Here is a 17,039-nt window from a genome sequence, read left to right as displayed (position 1 = left end):
AAAATACCAAGTAAAAGGTAAAAAGTATAGGGTCTGTTTGTTTTATTATTTTGGATAGAATTTTGAGAATAATATTGAACAGTTTAATAGGGGAGTATTACGAGATAAAATTTAAAAATTTATAAAAAAACCCCTAGGTTTGCTAATTTAACTAAACACCCTAATATATAAAATTTTTGTAAAATAACAAAAACACCCCCACCCACCACAGTGCCAGATTCCTGCAACCACCACTGGAATCTGGTCGAAAAATAGCGTTACGACGCAAACCGGTCGGATCTGGCGGGTAGGGCGTCGATATGACATTTTTCGGCTAGATCCACACGGATTTGGCCGGAACATGCTAGATCTACAGCTAGATCTGACTGTCGACGGCGGCAAAAGTCCAGATCCACTGTGGATCTGACCGAAAAAGGCCAGATCGGTGAATTAACGGCCAGTTCCAGTCGTTAATTCACCGTTGTGACTTGTGAGTCGGTGGTAGCCGGAATTTGGCAAGCATGGGTGAGTGAGGATGTTTTTGTTAATTTTTAAACTTTTTTTCTGGGGGTATTTAATAAAATTAATAAACTCAAGGGGTCTAAAAGTAATTAAAAAAATATACTAATATTTCTCAAATAATGTAACAAACAATATTTCGAGAATAAGATTGTGAATATGAGTAGAAATAATGTACCAAACATAAATTTTGGGTCAACACAAATACCACAACATGAATAATAATAGATTTATGGACCGTGATAGGTGGATCGATTTCAAATCAAACACGATATAAAATTTTGAATGAAGCTTATTTTTATTTATCGGATCGACACAACATAACTCAATACGACCATTTGACATGTCTACCTCTCATCAAAATATCAAATATTAATATAAATTAGAACTTTTGACACATCATAAATACGACATAACATGAATAATAATATTAGGTTTATAAACCATGATAGATCAATTGATTTCGAATTAACATGAGATAAAGTATGAATAAACTCATAATCTCAGGTTCGATTTCTACCTATGGGTAGTCCAACAATAAGGACGAACCAAAAGGATTATGCACGACTTTAATACGCAATCCCAAGTTCAATCTTTTGCTGAGAGCCAAAATAGTATATTTGCTTATAATTTACTTAGAAGGCCATAACGGTGGGTTATTGTGAAATAGTTTCCTCCAAGGTTTATTCGAGATGTACATAAAATAATCCCAACACTTTTAAAAAAAAAAAAAAAAAAAAAGGGACGAGTAAACCTAATATTTATGAATTGAACTAGACCGGACCAGATCGACACAATTGACAACACAACACGACCCATTTGACATGTCTATTGTCTACTAGGATGATATAAGGTAGTAGTGGGTCCAGGTGACACGTTGGCATCGCCAGGCAACACAGAGCGAGTATCGTAAATGCAAAATTGCGAGTACATTATCCATTTCTCTTGCCCTAACTATCAAACCTCACTATCAGAAATTTCTCTACTCGCCCCCAAAATTAAAATTTCACTCTCATCATCATCATCGGACTTCAATTCATGTAAATTCTCTAACGTTCTCTCAGTTTTTAATTTCCCAATATGCTATTTTGTCTACTGTTGTCTGTTTCTTCTTCAGTCACTGAATTTTAACTGTTTTTTTAAAGCTATTTTCTGTGTTAACTTTTACTCCCATGACTGAAATTTTCAACCTTCTATTGTTATATGTTTTCTTTGTGCTTAGTTAGTCAACTTGTGAACTGGGTTTTTTGGCATTTTATATTTACTGTTTGTTTTCGCTCTGCAAATATGTACTTTGCTTTATAGTTTCTATGTGAAATTTTCAGTTTTAGTGCTGTTCTGTTTCTTGAAGCTACTTAAAGTGTTTGTTTTTACTCCTATGTCCGAAAATTTTAATCTTTTACTGTTAAATGTGTTATTTGTTGTTAGTTAATCAACTTGTGAACTGGGTTTTCTGGCATTTTAGGCACTTTGTAAGTTAGTACTCTGCAATGTAGTTTGGGTGAAATTCTCAGTTTTTTAACTTTTAGATATGTTCTTTCTTGTTAGTAATGGAATTTAATGAATTCGTTACTCGGCATTTTAACTAGTTGATTATTTCTCGATAACTTTTGCGTGTTAATCTCAGTGATAATCTCTCTGTGAACGGCATATTTACTTGTTTGTTGGTTTTAGTGTGAAATAGTTGCTGTTGACTGTAATATGTATTCAGGGAATGCTGCTGTACCATGACCTGTGTTGACAGATTTTAGTAACTAAGAATATCATACTGCTGGCAATTATATATTTATAACATTCAACTATAATCTAGTAATGAGATATGAATTATAGAACACAATGCTATTTAGTAATGTATCGTTCATGAACGTAAGCATTATCATTTTTCTGCGGTGACTAGCTGGTAACATTATTTGGTCAGGATCAGAGTGCTTCCTATGTAATACTGTTTTGTTAGTTATTCAATTTTGTGAAGTGTATCCTGGCGCTTTGGAAACATTTTTTCAACTGGTGAAAATTAGTACTACTCTTTTCACTGCACTTGGTACTTGATAAGTGGGATTTTATGTGAGATATTAACATAATCTGTTTTGTTTATTGTAAGTCAAGCATGAAATTACTTGAGTATGGATATGACTGGGTGTCCTGGCTGCTCAGTAATCTCTTTTTCAATGGCATGTTCACTCTCACGGAAGATTTGGCCTTAAAACAATTTTATGGATAGTCTTGGATGGACTGCAAGTTTCTCATTAGTGAAGATATATCTTCTAGAAACATTGTGTAGTCAGACTCTTCTCTTGTCAATTTCTTTGGAAAACTTCAAAAATCAGTTTTCATTTGGTTTCGTTTACATGTAAAATTAGACTGCATAATAAATATTCTGGAATTCCTAGATGATTGTTGGTTACACTTTGATTGTCAAGTAGCGAGTCATGTTTTTGTGTTCACCTTTTCAGGTACATATGAAACAACTTCATTTTGAGCTTGTTCCATGGGTATAGATCTCGAACAACCATCAGGAGAATATTATAAGGAAGAGTCTAGGTCCCATGTGAATATTAATATGGTCAATGGTGATGATGAAGTGCATAATAGAGGTGGAGCCATTGTGAATTCTGGGAATAATAAAGAAAATAATGGGCCTAATGTTAAGGGAACATTGGTCGATGGTAGACAGAAGTTATATGCTGGAGATGGGATAAACTTGAATTCTGTAAAAAATGTAGAGCCTCATGAGGGAATGGAATTTGAATCAAAGGAAGAAGCATTTTCATTCTATAAAGAATACGCCAAGTCCGTGGGTTTTGCCACTATAATAAAAGCCAGCCGCCGATCAAGAATATCTGGAAAGTTTATTGATGCAAAATTTGTATGTACCAGGTATGGAAACAAGCGAGAACCAAGTACAGCTGAAAATACAGAAGCTGTTTTAGATACCGACAGCATGAAAAATGTTCCTGTTAAGAAAAAACGTGGTAGAATTAATCGATCTTGGTCCAAAACAGATTGCAAGGCTTGCATGCATGTGAAGAGGAGGCACGAAGATGGAAGATGGATTATTCGTAGTTTCATTAAGGAACACAACCATGAAATATTCCCTGACCAGGCATATTATTTTCGTGGTCATAGGAATTTAGATCTAGGTAATAGTAATGTTGATGCGTTGCATGCTATCCGGGATAGAACAAAACGAATGTTTGTTACAATGTCCAAAAAATCTGGTGGGTATTGGAAACATGAGAATCAAAAGGGCAGTGCCACAAATCAACCAGGAAGTGCTCAACATTTGACTTTAGATGAGGGAGATGCTCAAGTTATGCTCGATCATTTTCTGTACATGCAAGATGAGAATCCTAACTTCTTTTATGCCATAGATCTGAATGAAGAGCAGCGTCTGAGAAATGTTTTCTGGGTTGATGCTAAAGGTAGGGTTGATTGTAGTAGTTTTGGTGATGTAGTCTTTTTCGACACCTCATATATCAAGAACGAATATAAATTGCCATTTGCTCCATTTATTGGTGTGAACCATCACTGTCAGTTTCTTCTTCTGGGGTGTGCATTAGTTGCCGATGAGACTAAGTCAACTTATGTTTGGCTTATGCGGGCATGGCTTAGAGCAATGGGTGGACATGCTCCAAGTGTGATACTAACTGACCAAGACCAAGCCCTGAAAGAAGCTATTTCGGAAGTCTTTCCTAATTCTCGTCATTGCTTTTGTTTATGGCATATATTCAGCAAGATTCCTGAAAAGCTCAGTTATGTGATGAGGCAGCATGAAAATTTTATGACCAAATTTAACAAATGCATCTTTAAATCATATACAAATTATCAGTTTGAAAAGAGATGGTGGAAAATTGTTGATAGGTTCAATTTAAGAAATGATTTGTGGTTTCAGTCGTTGTATGAAGATCGTGACCGGTGGATACCGACATTCATGAGAGACATCTTTTTGGCTGGGATGTCTACAACCCAAAGATCAGAAAGTATAAACTCTTTCTTTGACAAATACATGCAGAGGAAAACTACATTGAAAGAATTTATAGAACAATACAAAACAATATTGAGAGAGAAGTGCGAAGAGGAAGCAAAAGCAGATTTTGAGACTCGGCATAAGCAACCTGGGTTAAAGTCTCCATCACCTTTCGGGAAACAAATGGCGACAATGTACACACATGCTATATTTAAGAAATTTCAGGTGGAGGTTTTGGGAGTAGTTGCTTGTCATCCAAGAAAAGAAAGTGAAGATGGAGCAACAAAAACTTTTAAGGTTCAAGATTTTGAAGAAAATGAAGATTTCATTGTCATGTGGAATGAGTCAACGTCAGATGTTTCTTGTTTGTGTCGCTCATTTGAGTTCAATGGTTTTCTTTGTAGACATGTGATGATTGTTCTGCAGATGTTTGGTGTGCACAGCATTCCATCACAATATATATTGACACGTTGGACAAAGGATGCCAAAAGTAGACAAACAAGGACAGAACTTTCAGATGTTGACAAGTCTAGGGTTCAACGTTATAATGATCTCTGTCGACTGGCCTTCAAGCTGGGCGATGAAGGGTCCTTATCGCAAGAGACTTACAACATTGTATTCAGTGCACTGGAAGAAGCTTTGAGAAAGTGTGAGAGTGTGAATAACTCAATCCAGAGTGTAATGGAATCAACCTCACAATCAATTCAAGGTCCTCAAGATTGCGAAGAAGTGAACCAAGGTGACAACACATTGAAGACAAATAAAAAGGATAGTATATCCAAGAAAAAGCAGGTTAGTTGAGTTCTTGCTGGTAATCATGCTTACATCCCTAGTCTTAAGTTGCATTCTCTAAAACGAGCATCTAATTTATATGGACTTTTGCATATGTACTAGGTACATCCAGAAACGGAGGTCATAACCATCGGGATACATGACAGTTGGCAACAAATGGTTTGTTCTGTGTCTCCTTTTATTTGCATGATTCTATATAGAAATCTAGGTTGTGATATTTCTTTATAAAGGAATATCTTAATGTGGGTCCGTACTTGTTGTAGGGACACTCAAATTTACGGGCACCTGCCCTTGACTGTTCTTATGAAATGCAAGAGAGAATACAAGGGATGGTATGGTGTAACTTAATAGTAACTCTAATATGTTGAATCGGAAAGTATGGTTATTTTAAAGATGAGTATTCTTGAAATTTAATTCCAATTGCTTATTAATGTTTAGGAACAATTAAACTCAAGAGCTCCGACCCTTGATGGCTATTTTGGAACTCAACAAATTGTGCAGGGAATGGTATGAGATAATATTTTAAGTCATTGCACTGGTAAATTGTGGACTTATTAGATTTTTAGATACGTTAATAATATTTTCTATCATTGCCATTTAATATATCTTTAGGGACAAATTAACTCAATGACTGGGAGTCGTGATGACTTTTATGGCAATCAACACAATATGCAAGGGCTGGTAATGCATACTGTAATCTAACTAATGTCTGGCTAAATACCGTTTTTGTTCCATCTTTGTGTAAGACATCTAATCTCTGCTTTTGTTGTTGTAGGGACAATTGAATTCTATTGCACCGATCCATGATGCTCATTACATCACTCAACAAAGGATGCATGGAATGGTATTGATTCTGTTATGTGATTGCTTATGATATCTTTTTGGCTGATAAGAAAGCATATATTATATTTTCTGTTAATGTTACTGATGACATGCTTGCAGGGGCAGTTACATTTCAGATCACATACTATTCCAAATTGTTTTGATATTCAAGACAGTTTACAAGATATGGTACTCAAACCTCTCACGGGAAGATCTGGCTGTTTTTGTTTTTCCATTTTTTTTTTTTTTCACTTATTCCTAAGATTTGATTTTGACTCTTATTCCAGGACCAGTCCAACGTTGGACCCTCTCAGTTACATGGCATGCCATCAAAACATTTGCACTCGAAACATCTCAACCGTTAGTTGTTGTAGTATAACTTATCATATAAAGGTGTTTATCCTTTCTGCTTCCATTATACTATAGTCGAAACATTGCTAACGACATGTCTGTGAAGCTTTTAGCTCTAAATTTCTGGGTTTTATATGTATCCTTGCTGCATGATTCTCATTCCTGCACTACATTATATGGTTTAAAAGTCTTTCATAACAATTTCAAAGCTCATCTCTTATTCTCGTTCTACTTTCTTCATTATAATCTGAAATCAACAGAACGCTAATTCTAGAAAATATGGTTTCTTTCGCAGCTGGCGGTTAGATTTTTGCATTTGAACGATGAGCTTCGACTTCGTCGGTTTTCCCACAAGCTCCATCTGCATTTCTTGTACTGTCATATGGCACCAAAATGTAGCTTGAGATGGCAAAACATAGAAAGCATGGAAGATGCTTATAAGAGCTATTTTTGTAAATATTGTGCAGTTTGCAATGAATTAATTTTCTTTTCTCAGGTTGTATAGAGTTATTCAGAATCAATTTTTTTATTTTTTTAAATTAAGGTTTCAGTAATTAATTTCAAGTTTTTATTCTTGAATTTCAAATTTATTTTCTGTATGTGCTAAGATACATCATCAGAATGTACAATGATCTCATAACATTTTTTTTTTTTTTCGGCAACTGGAGTGTCCGGGCCAGTTTACGTGCATCTCAACTAATCTTCAAGGTCTATTGAATATCTTTTAACATTTATTTCATATACCCCTATGAGATTGACAAATATTAATGTTTTTGTCTTAGTATTTGGGATAATATTTTTGATATTTTTAGAGTTGGGTGGGAATAAGGAGGTAGGATTTAAAAATTAATAAAAACAATCCCTAGGTTTGGTAATTTACTAAACACCCCTGTAATAAAAATATTAAAAATTATAAAAACATTCCTGCCCACCCATTAAATATCGGCAGTCGACCACCACCGTCGGAGGGTGGCCGGAGTTGCTGTATCGGTACACGATCGGTTAGATTTGGTCGGTCGTGCTTCGAGATAACCTTTTTCAGTCAGATCCATCGTGGATCTGGTCGAAAAAGGCTAAATCTATGACCAGTTCTGGCCGTGTTTGGTCGTCAACGACGGCCATATCTTGGTCGTTGTTGAAGACCAGCTACAGTCAAAGATCTGGTCGTTAACAGCGAGATCTTTAGATATAGATCTGACATTTTCCGACCATATCGACGGTGGATCTGACCGGTAAATGATAGATTGGTGCACTACTAGTTAGATCCAATCGGTAGTGTGCCAGTATACCAGATTTTGGCCACCTTCTAGTGGTAGTGGCCAGAATTTAGCAAATGTGGGTGAGTGAGGGTGTTTTTGTTAATTTCTAAACTTTTTTTGGGGGTGTTTAGTTAAATTAATAAACTTAGGGGGTTTAAAACAGTTGAATAAAATATGATAGTATTTTTAGAATAAGGAAACAAACATGTATTTTGGAAATAGTATTTAAGTTTCGTTTGTTTGGGTATTTTTAAAATACTTTATTCCTATTATAAAAAATTATTTATGATTATTAGAAAGTATTAAATACTCTGGCTCCGTTTGGTACACACTTTAAAATACTATTCTGGGTTTTCTCAATAAAATTAAATCCAAAAATGCATTTTTTTAATATTCTCAAAATCTTTTTCTACTTTATTCTTCTCACAAAACATTAATAATTATCTTTTTTGTAAAGATAACCTAATTTTTTTTTTTCAAAATACTATTCTAAAAATCATCCAAAAACGAACCTAATGAATATTTTTCAAAGGTTTTTATATTTAGAAAAATGGGTTAAATTATGGTACACCATTTGAAGATAGGTTGATAATCACATACTTTTGAAACCCATATGAAGCCATTAAAATATTAGTGTAATTAAAGAAATCAATTTAACATGTTTATGATATTTTGTATTGTCTTAATGAACATACGTATATATGATAAAAGGATGGTAATAATAAACTTTTGAAATAATTTTCATTTTTTTTTAGTTTAATTTTAAAAGTGGAAGTAGAATATAAACATTTTTAAGATTTGATTTAAATTTGAAAGTTATGTTGAATATGAATATAAATATTTTTAAGATTTGGTTTAAATTGCTCGGTTCATAATAGGGTCTGGTGTATTTAATTACAAAAGTCGAAATTGTGGAAGAAAATTATAAGATTAGATTGTGTCACAATCTTTATTAATAATTCTTTAGTCAAAACATTGTGATATTAGAACATTCTTTTTAAAGTGAAAGTGTCCAACTCCACTCGGTTAACAGACATGTTTAGTTTGTCCGCCGCTTCTTCAGCCTCCACCGCCGCCGCGGCCGCCGCCGTTGTCAACACTGTCCAGCAGTCACTTTCAACCGTGCCCTCTGCTGTTCTCCGCAAACAAAGAACACCCGGTTCTTCTATCTTCTGGGTTCAAGTCCAGACTGCTGCTGCTTCTTCTTCTCTGCGCTCCAGGTTTTGTCCCGTCAAAGCCATGTCTCACCCTCAAACCCTCTCTGTTCCAACCGATGACTCTCACTCTTCTGCTCCCGGTACCACTTTTTCCGGTTTGCCTTTCAAAGTTTTGAACTATTACTTTTATGTTTCATATTTTGTGTGGTTTGAGTTGTGTTGATTGAAAGTTCCTATCTTTATTGGTTTTTAATATGGTTTTGTGTGTACTTTTTGTTGTTTTGTGTATGTGAATTGTTTTTTTGATTGAAAGTTATGATTTTTATTTGTTTATGACATGGTTTTGCTAATGGTTTGTTGTAGGGAAGAAGCAAGCTTTGTTATCTTTGTCAGATAAAAAGGATTTGGCTGTACTTGGAACTGGGTTACAAGAACTGGGGTAGATTCTTTTACCTTTTATTTATTTTTTTAAATTTTTTATTAATATAATGTTTTCAATTTTTATAATTTTGAGGGGCTTGTTTGTTTTCGAATGGATGAACATGGTCCTTTTGTAAAATAAGGAGTTGGATTTTAATTAAAGCTCATAGTAATTTACATACTTATTTCTTATCTTGTTCTTGGTGTATGCGGGGAGAAGGTGGATTAGATGCTTGAAATTTGTTAGAAGAATGAGTGCCTGAGATTTTAGTAATCTATTTCTTGATGTATGGAAAATTTTTGTTTTATTGGTTTCTTATGAAGCTTAGGCTTCTATTTTGATATGTAGATACACAATTGTTTCAACTGGTGGAACGGCTACTGCTTTAGAAAAGGCTGGGGTTTCTGTAACTAAAGTGGAACAGCTCACCTCGTTCCCGGAAATGGTAAAATTATCTTTGGAACACGAATTTACATTAATATTTTATTGTTATTGTTTCAATAATAAAATAATAATCACATATGAAATGATTGATTAAATATTGCTAAGTGTTAAGTTTTTCAAGTTTGACCAGTTAAATGGATGTCCATCTTCAACTTGTTCATTTAGGCTGGGAATTCCTTGTATCTATTTTTAGCTTTTCCTGTTGCGTTGCAATATTGATTAGTTTCGCATTGCAGCTTGATGGCCGTGTAAAAACTTTACACCCCAACGTTCATGGGGGTATTCTTGCTAGAAGGGACCAAAAGCATCATATGGAAGCTCTGAATGAACATGGAATCGGTGGGTAACAATCAAATGAATTTATAATGCCTGCATGATTGTTGGTTTTCCATTTTCTTAATTTCTTTTTTCCTTATGGAATTTTTAATGGACACTTGGGACATGGTTCCTATTTGCTGAAACAATCTATGTACAGGTACATTTGATATAGTCGTTGTGAACTTGTACCCTTTCTATGATAAAGTCACTTCTGCTGGAAGGATTGCTTTTGAGGATGGAATTGAGAACATTGATATTGGTGGCCCTACCATGATCAGAGCTGCTGCAAAGGTTTAATTCTACTTTTTAAATTTTTATATATAAGACTATACTAACAATGAATTTGCTTTTCTCTCTGAACTAAAAAATCTGTAGCTCAATTTATTCATATTTTTCAATCCCATTAAATATCATCTAAATTTATTATCTCATTCTTATCATTGCTAAACAAATGGTATTTTTCATGTCCAAAATTGAAAAACAATGATAACAGCAGCATTTTGTTGGTCTAAAGCCATTAAATGCAATGCAAAATGAAATATGTGTGCAGCTGATTTTAACATTCTGTTATCATCTTGGATTCTGTCTGATATATACCTATTGAACAGAATCACAAGGATGTTTTGGTTGTGGTTGATTCCGAAGACTATCCTGCACTCTTAGAATTTCTTAAAGGAAACCAGGATGATGAACAGTTTCGGAGAAAACTTGCTTGGAAGGCTTTTCAGCATGTTGCTTCTTACGATTCTGCAGTTTCAGAGTGGCTGTGGAAACAGACTTCAGAAGGTATTGGCTTGTTTCTTATATGTGTAACTAGTTATACACAACACTGTTACCGGTGGGGCAATCAGTAAACACTTGTAAGTTATCTAATTTCAATGACACAAAGTTGTCTTATGGATTTAACTAATCCCTCAAATGGACAAATGATTTTGGATGTGCTTCGGAAACACCCTTGACTAATAAACCAAAAAATGAAACCATTTGAAGAGTTTTCTTTGAAAGTAAATTGCAGTGAATTGTTTATTTGTGGTTTTCTAGTTCTCTCTGCCATGGCGAAGTTTGTTAATTGATTGATTTATTTTGGGTAGATAAATTCCCGCCCAACTTAACAGTGCCCCTTTCACTGAAAAGTTCTCTTCGTTATGGTGAAAATCCGCACCAGAAGGCTGCATTTTATGTCGACAAGAGTCTTTCGGAGTTTAATACTGGTGGTATTGCAACAGCTATTCAGCATCACGGGAAGGTTAGTATATATGAAAGCTATTTACCATTCCTCAAATGTGAGAATGTGTTACCTACATCAATAATTTGCACGTTAGCTCAAGCGTTTATTTTTCTGAAAAGTTTGTCTTATGCTTACTTTGTTGTTAGGGAAACTTATACTTCTCTGCTATTTTATTGACCGTGGAATTCATTGAATACAGAAAGAAAACTGTAAAAAGTAACCTATATTAGGCATTTACCTGTGCCTTACATTATTCTAGTCTGTTCATTTATCATATCTTAATGAAAACTTGGTTTTACAGTTGATAGGTACACCAAGCTTGATATTTTAGGAATATTAGCAACTGGAATTAACATAGAGTATGAACTTGAGTTATTGTTAGGAAATGTGATGTGAGTCAATGATATCATATGGTTCAGAAATGGAAGTGGGTACAATAGTGATAGTAACAGTTGATATGGATCTTATTTTTACTCATTTTGGTTCATAATGCAGCTATTTTAATGTAATTTGAGGATTTCACAGGATATGTTGATTGGCAAAATCCATTATAGTAGTTGTTTTTTGTTGGCCTCTGATATTATATGGTGGTTGAATTCAATCTCATGTGCTTTTTGGTTTTCTTCTTGGTGCAGGAAATGTCATATAATAACTATCTAGATGCTGATGCAGCTTGGAATTGTGTATCAGAATTTAAGAATCCTACATGTGTAGTTGTGAAGCATACAAATCCCTGTGGAGTAGCATCACGTGATGATATCCTTGAAGCATATAGGTTAGCTGTGAAAGCAGATCCAGTTAGCGCGTTCGGTGGTATTGTTGCCTTCAACATAGAAGTTGATGAGGTAATTCTGTACTTTTAGCTTTTAGTTCCAGTGTTAAATTGATTCATAGGAATTTCAGTTAAGCTATCGAATTGAATTGCCTCAAGTTGTACAGTGGTTTTGCTGTTGTATATCTAAAGACAGTGTGATAAAATCACATCATTTTCACTGAGAAGTTAGACCTTACCTGTACTTTAATGCTTGATGATTGGGTTCCTTGCTGGTGCTAGATGGTGCTGAACCTTTACTTCACAATTCTGAGCAAGTGCCTTTCTGTGTTTCTAGGCTCTTGCTAAGGAAATCCGAGAGTTTAGAAGTCCAACAGATGGAGAAACTCGGATGTTTTATGAGATTGTGGTTGCTCCCAAGTATACTAAGAAGGGTCTTGAGATTCTCTGTGGAAAATCAAAAACTCTTAGGATCCTTGAGGCAAACAAGAATGAGAAGGGAAAGCTTTCGCTGAGACAAGTTGGCGGTGGCTGGTTAGCTCAGGATTCAGATGACGTAACTCCCCAAGATATCCAATTCAACGTTGTTTCTGATAAAACTCCAACAGAAAATGAGCTTCATGATGCAGAATTTGCATGGCTGTGTGTCAAGCATGTCAAGAGCAATGCCATTGTAATAGTGAAGGTTGGTGCTTTTCTATTGATTGTTATTTAATTTTTCTGCTGTAAATGGGAATGTTTGGTGGACTCGAAAGAATCTGATCCTTTTATTTTCACAGAATAATTGTATGCTGGGTATGGGAAGCGGGCAGCCAAATCGTCTGGAGAGTTTAAGAATAGCAATGAGGAAGGCAGGAGATGAGGTTAAAGGAGCTGCTCTAGCTAGTGACGCGTTCTTCCCATTTGGTAACTACATCTTAATTTGACATGCTCTAGCTTTAAGCTTTATCTCAATAATTTCCCCAAGACAAAATGCACCTGTTAAATTATGAGTAATGCTAGCCTTACTTACTCCCCTTACTCACTTTTGTAAATATAAAGCATAGTACGGATACTATAAGTATAGTAAGAGTACTATATGTCATGTTAACAAAGGTGAGTAAGAGAAGTGAGTAGGGGGAGTGAGTAAGGCTAGCATTTTTCTAAATTATTCCTGAGCAAATTCTTATGAAATGGCTACCTCCTATCCTAAAGTGTATTTAAATGAGATCACATAAAGCTTTTATATCTCTGTATTAATTTGGATGCTAATTGTTCTATAAACAGCATGGAAAGATGCCGTGGAAGAGGCATGTGAGAGTGGAGTTGGCGTGATCGCAGAGCCTGGTGGTAGCATTAGAGATAAGGACGCCATAGACTGCTGTAACAAATATGGAGTTTCACTGCTCTTCACTAACGTGAGGCACTTCAGGCATTGAAGCTGACTGACCTTCCTTTTCCATTTTCGGATCAAACCCTGTGCTTTCAATCTCAGCACAATTTGAGAAAGTGCGTGGTTTTGTCATTAGATATTTAGGTTTTTGGCATGAAAAAAACCCTTCTGGATGTTGCATAAGCTGGCAACCATGTTGTGCCATAATAATTTATATTCAGGGAACCACAGATTTTGTGTTCATGTTGAGTTTGTGAACCTGATCTTCTCAGTTTTGTCTTGATAATTTTCCCAATCCTTTTTTTTATAAAAAGATGGGTAGAGATAACCTGCATTGCCATAATGTGAAAGTCAAGTTCTTTAAACCCTAAACCCTAATTCCAACCCAATATACATATTCTCACATAACAAATGACTAATATCAGAGGTGAAGCTTACAAAAGGAACAGTTGGCAAGCCAAGAATTTATGAGAATAATGTATGTTCTTATTATTTGCCATTTTATATTCTCTTGATATAACCATTATAACATAAATTAATCGAACCCTTTGTATAAATGAAAAATAGAATTTTATCATAAAACTTTTGGACTCTAATGGTAAAAGCTTGCAGAAATGCAGGTTTTTTTTCCTCCTAGCAAGAAATAGGACAATGCAATATGCTATTTGTTTTCAGAGAGAGTTATCCCAGCCAAAATTTTATTGGGGAAAAATAAAGAATTAAATTAATAAAAAAAAAAACTATAATTTTTTAAGAAAATTCATAACAAAGATCATAGTATCAAAGAAAGATTAAAACGTGTAGGCATAAGGCAACATAATCTGGCCTCAATCTAATTATTTTCTTTTTTTTTCTCCAATCATGTAAGCTACATCAAAAAGAAAGCAAAAGAAACAAAGGATGCCATGAATACTTTGGGAGTACTTAAAAGGATTTTCCTTCCCCTAAAATGTTGACACCACTTGTGGCCATTGCTGATCAAAATTACAGCCATATAAAGCTCAAAAATCAACACAATGAGATAGCATCCACTAGTAAAATCCTCACCCTAAACTTGGTGGTGATTCAAAAGTGTCTAATAAAACAGTAACTAGATTCAGGAAATTTCATTTTATTCCATAACAACATTTGCCCCAAGAGCTTTCATCTTCTCAATTATTTGCTCACCTTCTTCTTTCGACACACCTTTCTTCACTATCGCTGGTGTCTTCTCCACCAAATCCTTAGCTTCCTTGAGACCTAAATCTGTAAAACTCCTAACCTCCTTTATAATTTTAATCTTTGCAGAAGCTTCATATGATTCCAGTTTCAACTCAAAAACAGTCTTCTCAGGTTTCTTCTCCTCCTTGCTTGCTGCAGAAGTTGCCTTCATTGCCATTCCAGCCAAAGCAGCAGCACCGGGCTTCATAACCCCCACAACTGGTGGTTCCTTCATTCCCCGTTTCTTCATTATAATGGAACCCAGTTCCGTAATTTCAGCTAGTGTGAGTCCAGATATTTCATCTACAAGCCTCCAAACACGCTCGGTTGGAGGACTACGATGCTCTGTGGGATCAAAAGTAGCTGGATCATAATCAGCTGGGAGTCTCCTTTGATCGATCTCCACTTCCTCCTCCATTGCAGCTTGACAAAAGCTCCGAGACACCATCCCATTAAAGTTCAAAATGTTTAGAGCCACCATAGGATAAACATTGGGATTTCTGGAAAACCCATTTGGTAAATGACATCTTAGCCTTGCTATGAAGCTCATTTCGAGTTTTTTATTCAGCACAACTTCTTCAAATACTAGTGGCGTATTAACATATAAATACTCAATCTTAAACACTTTTAAGTTACAAGAGAATACTCATTGCCTGAAAATAAAAAAAGAAGATATAATACAAAAATAATTAGAAACATAGACCTCGGATGATAGTGATTTCAGATTCAAAATACATCCTGAATACAGTGCCTTTCGATTTTTCATTTATTTTTTCCCATTTTCATCACTTAGGCAGGTGAGAGAGCCAAACTAAATTGTTTTGAGTTTTATCAACAATATGATCTTAACTCCTAATCACACTTTATTAAGAGGCTTCAACAAAACACAACAGATTCAAAATATAAAACGATGCAATTCACAACCAAAGATTTATCCGTCTTTAGATTTCGTCTTCAGGGCACAAGAATTGAAGCAGCATAGAAGGAACTCAACTATCAAACACAAAAAATTAGGAAAAAAAAGAAAAAAGAAAAAAGAAGAAGCCCATGACTGATTGAGGTAGGCTAACAGAAACCAATCTCATATTTCTAAAGTAAATCGATTTTTTTAATGACAAAGAACAACATATTTAAGCTATGCAATGACAACCATTTCAGATTCAACAATGATGTAAATAAACACACATCAATGTGTAACTAATTTTACTAGTTTTTGGTTAAGAAAATATCTCTTCGAAGACTTAATGTTTTACCACAAACCAATCCAATGCTACAGAGTTATTTTCATATAGAGGTTTGTTTCTGGGCACAAAATTGAAGCAGCAAAGAAGGTGACTCAACCATCAAAACACAAAAAACCCTTAAAAATAAAAATAAAAATCCATGACTTATTTAAGTAAGCTAACAGAAACCAATCTCATAGTTTAAAATAAAGATTGATTTTTTAATCAGAAAAAAACAAGTTATTCAAACCAACAAAAGGAATCCCTTTCAGATTCAACCAGAATGATATAAAGACACACGGACCTCATTAACTATACTTTAACCCTATAGAATGCGCCCAATTCCGAGCATCAGATCAATTTCAATAAACACTTCGGAAAAAAAAACACTCACCTGTTTAAAGCTGCTTCCTAGCTTGAATGACTGCCAGCTCCGGCTGCTGCGGCCGAGTTCGCCGTGGCTGCTTTGAGATGGTGGTCGTGCAGATTGAGTTGTGGAGTGGGGAACCAAAATTAGAAGCAATTGGGCCTGCCTAGGTTTATTAGAGGTTTGGGTTAATATCTTTTAACGCCCTTATCTTTATTTAGAATACATATAACCCTTACTAGTTTATGGATTATCGTCATATCCTTTAGGGCATCTCCAATGCGGCACCATTTCCAAATTTTGCTCCAACTATACACCAAAATGGTATGAAATTTACACTAATATGGTGTGAAAGTGTCACCAGTTTAGTGTTTGTGGTTGAAGATGATCTTATAAGTATTGGAAGCCATCTTAAAGATTGAAAGTTATTGTTAATTTCACCTAAGGGAGGATAATTAACAATAAATGTTCCCTAAGGTTTCAACATATCAAAGTGCATAGAAAAAACATTAGTTTAGCACAAACACTCCACTCCGATAACTCGGGGGCTCCATTAAGGCTAGAGATGGTAATGGCCCAAGTATTTCCAAGTACCCGGCTCGACCTATCTTGAAAAGGTCGAGCTTTAACCAGTGTTAGCGGGTTTGGGCTTGGGCTTGGGACTGATTTTAGGGCCCGACCTTGGGTACTGGTCGGGCATGGGACAATCTTCAATCCTAGCCCGACCCGACAATTTTACTATTAATTTTACTAAATTATCCATAATATATATATATTCTAAATGGAAATTATATAAAAAGAAATGAGGGTGTATTGTTATTTATATATTTGGTGAGTATTAAAAAAAA

General features: G+C 35.0%; 3 protein-coding genes across 4 annotated transcripts; 2 read left to right on the top strand and 1 right to left on the bottom strand.

The window, feature by feature from the left end:
- The first annotated feature begins 1,420 nt into the window (after window positions 1–1,420).
- Window positions 1,421–6,925, top strand: LOC116137053 (protein FAR-RED IMPAIRED RESPONSE 1-like). 2 transcript variants are annotated; one of them, XM_031422742.1, is made up of 10 exons: window positions 1,421–1,538; window positions 2,952–5,257; window positions 5,360–5,416; window positions 5,521–5,589; window positions 5,696–5,764; window positions 5,870–5,938; window positions 6,033–6,101; window positions 6,200–6,268; window positions 6,367–6,472; window positions 6,726–6,925. In XM_031422742.1, the coding sequence occupies exons 2-9, from the start codon at window positions 2,987–2,989 to the stop codon at window positions 6,442–6,444; spliced, it is 2,751 nt and encodes a 916-aa protein (XP_031278602.1). In that variant the 5' UTR covers window positions 1,421–1,538; window positions 2,952–2,986; the 3' UTR covers window positions 6,445–6,472; window positions 6,726–6,925. The 2 variants fall into 2 exon arrangements, with proteins under 2 accessions (XP_031278602.1, XP_031278603.1); XM_031422743.1 differs by lacking the exon at window positions 5,521–5,589.
- A 1,741-nt stretch (window positions 6,926–8,666) lies between these two features.
- Window positions 8,667–13,659, top strand: LOC116136969 (bifunctional purine biosynthesis protein PurH). The gene is made up of 11 exons (XM_031422657.1): window positions 8,667–8,986; window positions 9,210–9,285; window positions 9,616–9,712; window positions 9,948–10,050; window positions 10,187–10,320; window positions 10,638–10,815; window positions 11,121–11,275; window positions 11,893–12,102; window positions 12,367–12,714; window positions 12,809–12,935; window positions 13,296–13,659. The coding sequence occupies exons 1-11, from the start codon at window positions 8,725–8,727 to the stop codon at window positions 13,445–13,447; spliced, it is 1,842 nt and encodes a 613-aa protein (XP_031278517.1). The 5' UTR covers window positions 8,667–8,724; the 3' UTR covers window positions 13,448–13,659.
- Window positions 13,660–14,221: 562 nt separating this feature from the next.
- LOC116137087 (50S ribosomal protein L7/L12) lies at window positions 14,222–16,342 on the bottom strand. The gene is made up of 2 exons (XM_031422776.1): window positions 16,219–16,342; window positions 14,222–15,254 (listed from the first exon to the last, which is right to left on the bottom strand). Exon 2 carries the CDS (start codon window positions 15,149–15,151, stop codon window positions 14,513–14,515), a length of 639 nt encoding a protein of 212 aa, XP_031278636.1. The 5' UTR covers window positions 15,152–15,254; window positions 16,219–16,342; the 3' UTR covers window positions 14,222–14,512.
- Window positions 16,343–17,039: the final 697 nt, after the last annotated feature.

The sequence above is a fragment of the Pistacia vera genome, unplaced genomic scaffold, assembly GCF_008641045.1.
Source record: "Pistacia vera cultivar Batoury unplaced genomic scaffold, PisVer_v2 Contig320, whole genome shotgun sequence".
Classification (NCBI taxonomy): Eukaryota; Viridiplantae; Streptophyta; class Magnoliopsida; order Sapindales; family Anacardiaceae; genus Pistacia; species Pistacia vera.
The sequence above is the reverse complement of the archived record's forward strand: the minus strand, read 5'-3'. Positions and strand labels throughout refer to the sequence as shown.

Bases quoted from the DNA above. Each gene is read 5' to 3' on its own strand.
- LOC116137053 (XM_031422742.1), top strand. From the start codon at position 2,987: ATGGGTATAGATCTCGAACAACCATCAGGAGAATATTATAAGGAAGAG. The intron at 5,765-5,869 runs GTATGAGATAAT...ATATATCTTTAG, and splicing joins AACAAATTGTGCAGGGAATG to GGACAAATTAACTCAATGAC. The intron at 6,269-6,366 runs GTACTCAAACCT...CTCTTATTCCAG, and splicing joins AAGACAGTTTACAAGATATG to GACCAGTCCAACGTTGGACC.
- LOC116136969 (XM_031422657.1), top strand. From the start codon at position 8,725: ATGTTTAGTTTGTCCGCCGCTTCTTCAGCCTCCACCGCCGCCGCGGCC. The intron at 10,816-11,120 runs GTATTGGCTTGT...TATTTTGGGTAG, and splicing joins GTGGAAACAGACTTCAGAAG to ATAAATTCCCGCCCAACTTA. The intron at 12,103-12,366 runs GTAATTCTGTAC...CTGTGTTTCTAG, and splicing joins TCAACATAGAAGTTGATGAG to GCTCTTGCTAAGGAAATCCG.
- LOC116137087 (XM_031422776.1), bottom strand. From the start codon at position 15,151: ATGAGCTTCATAGCAAGGCTAAGATGTCATTTACCAAATGGGTTTTCC.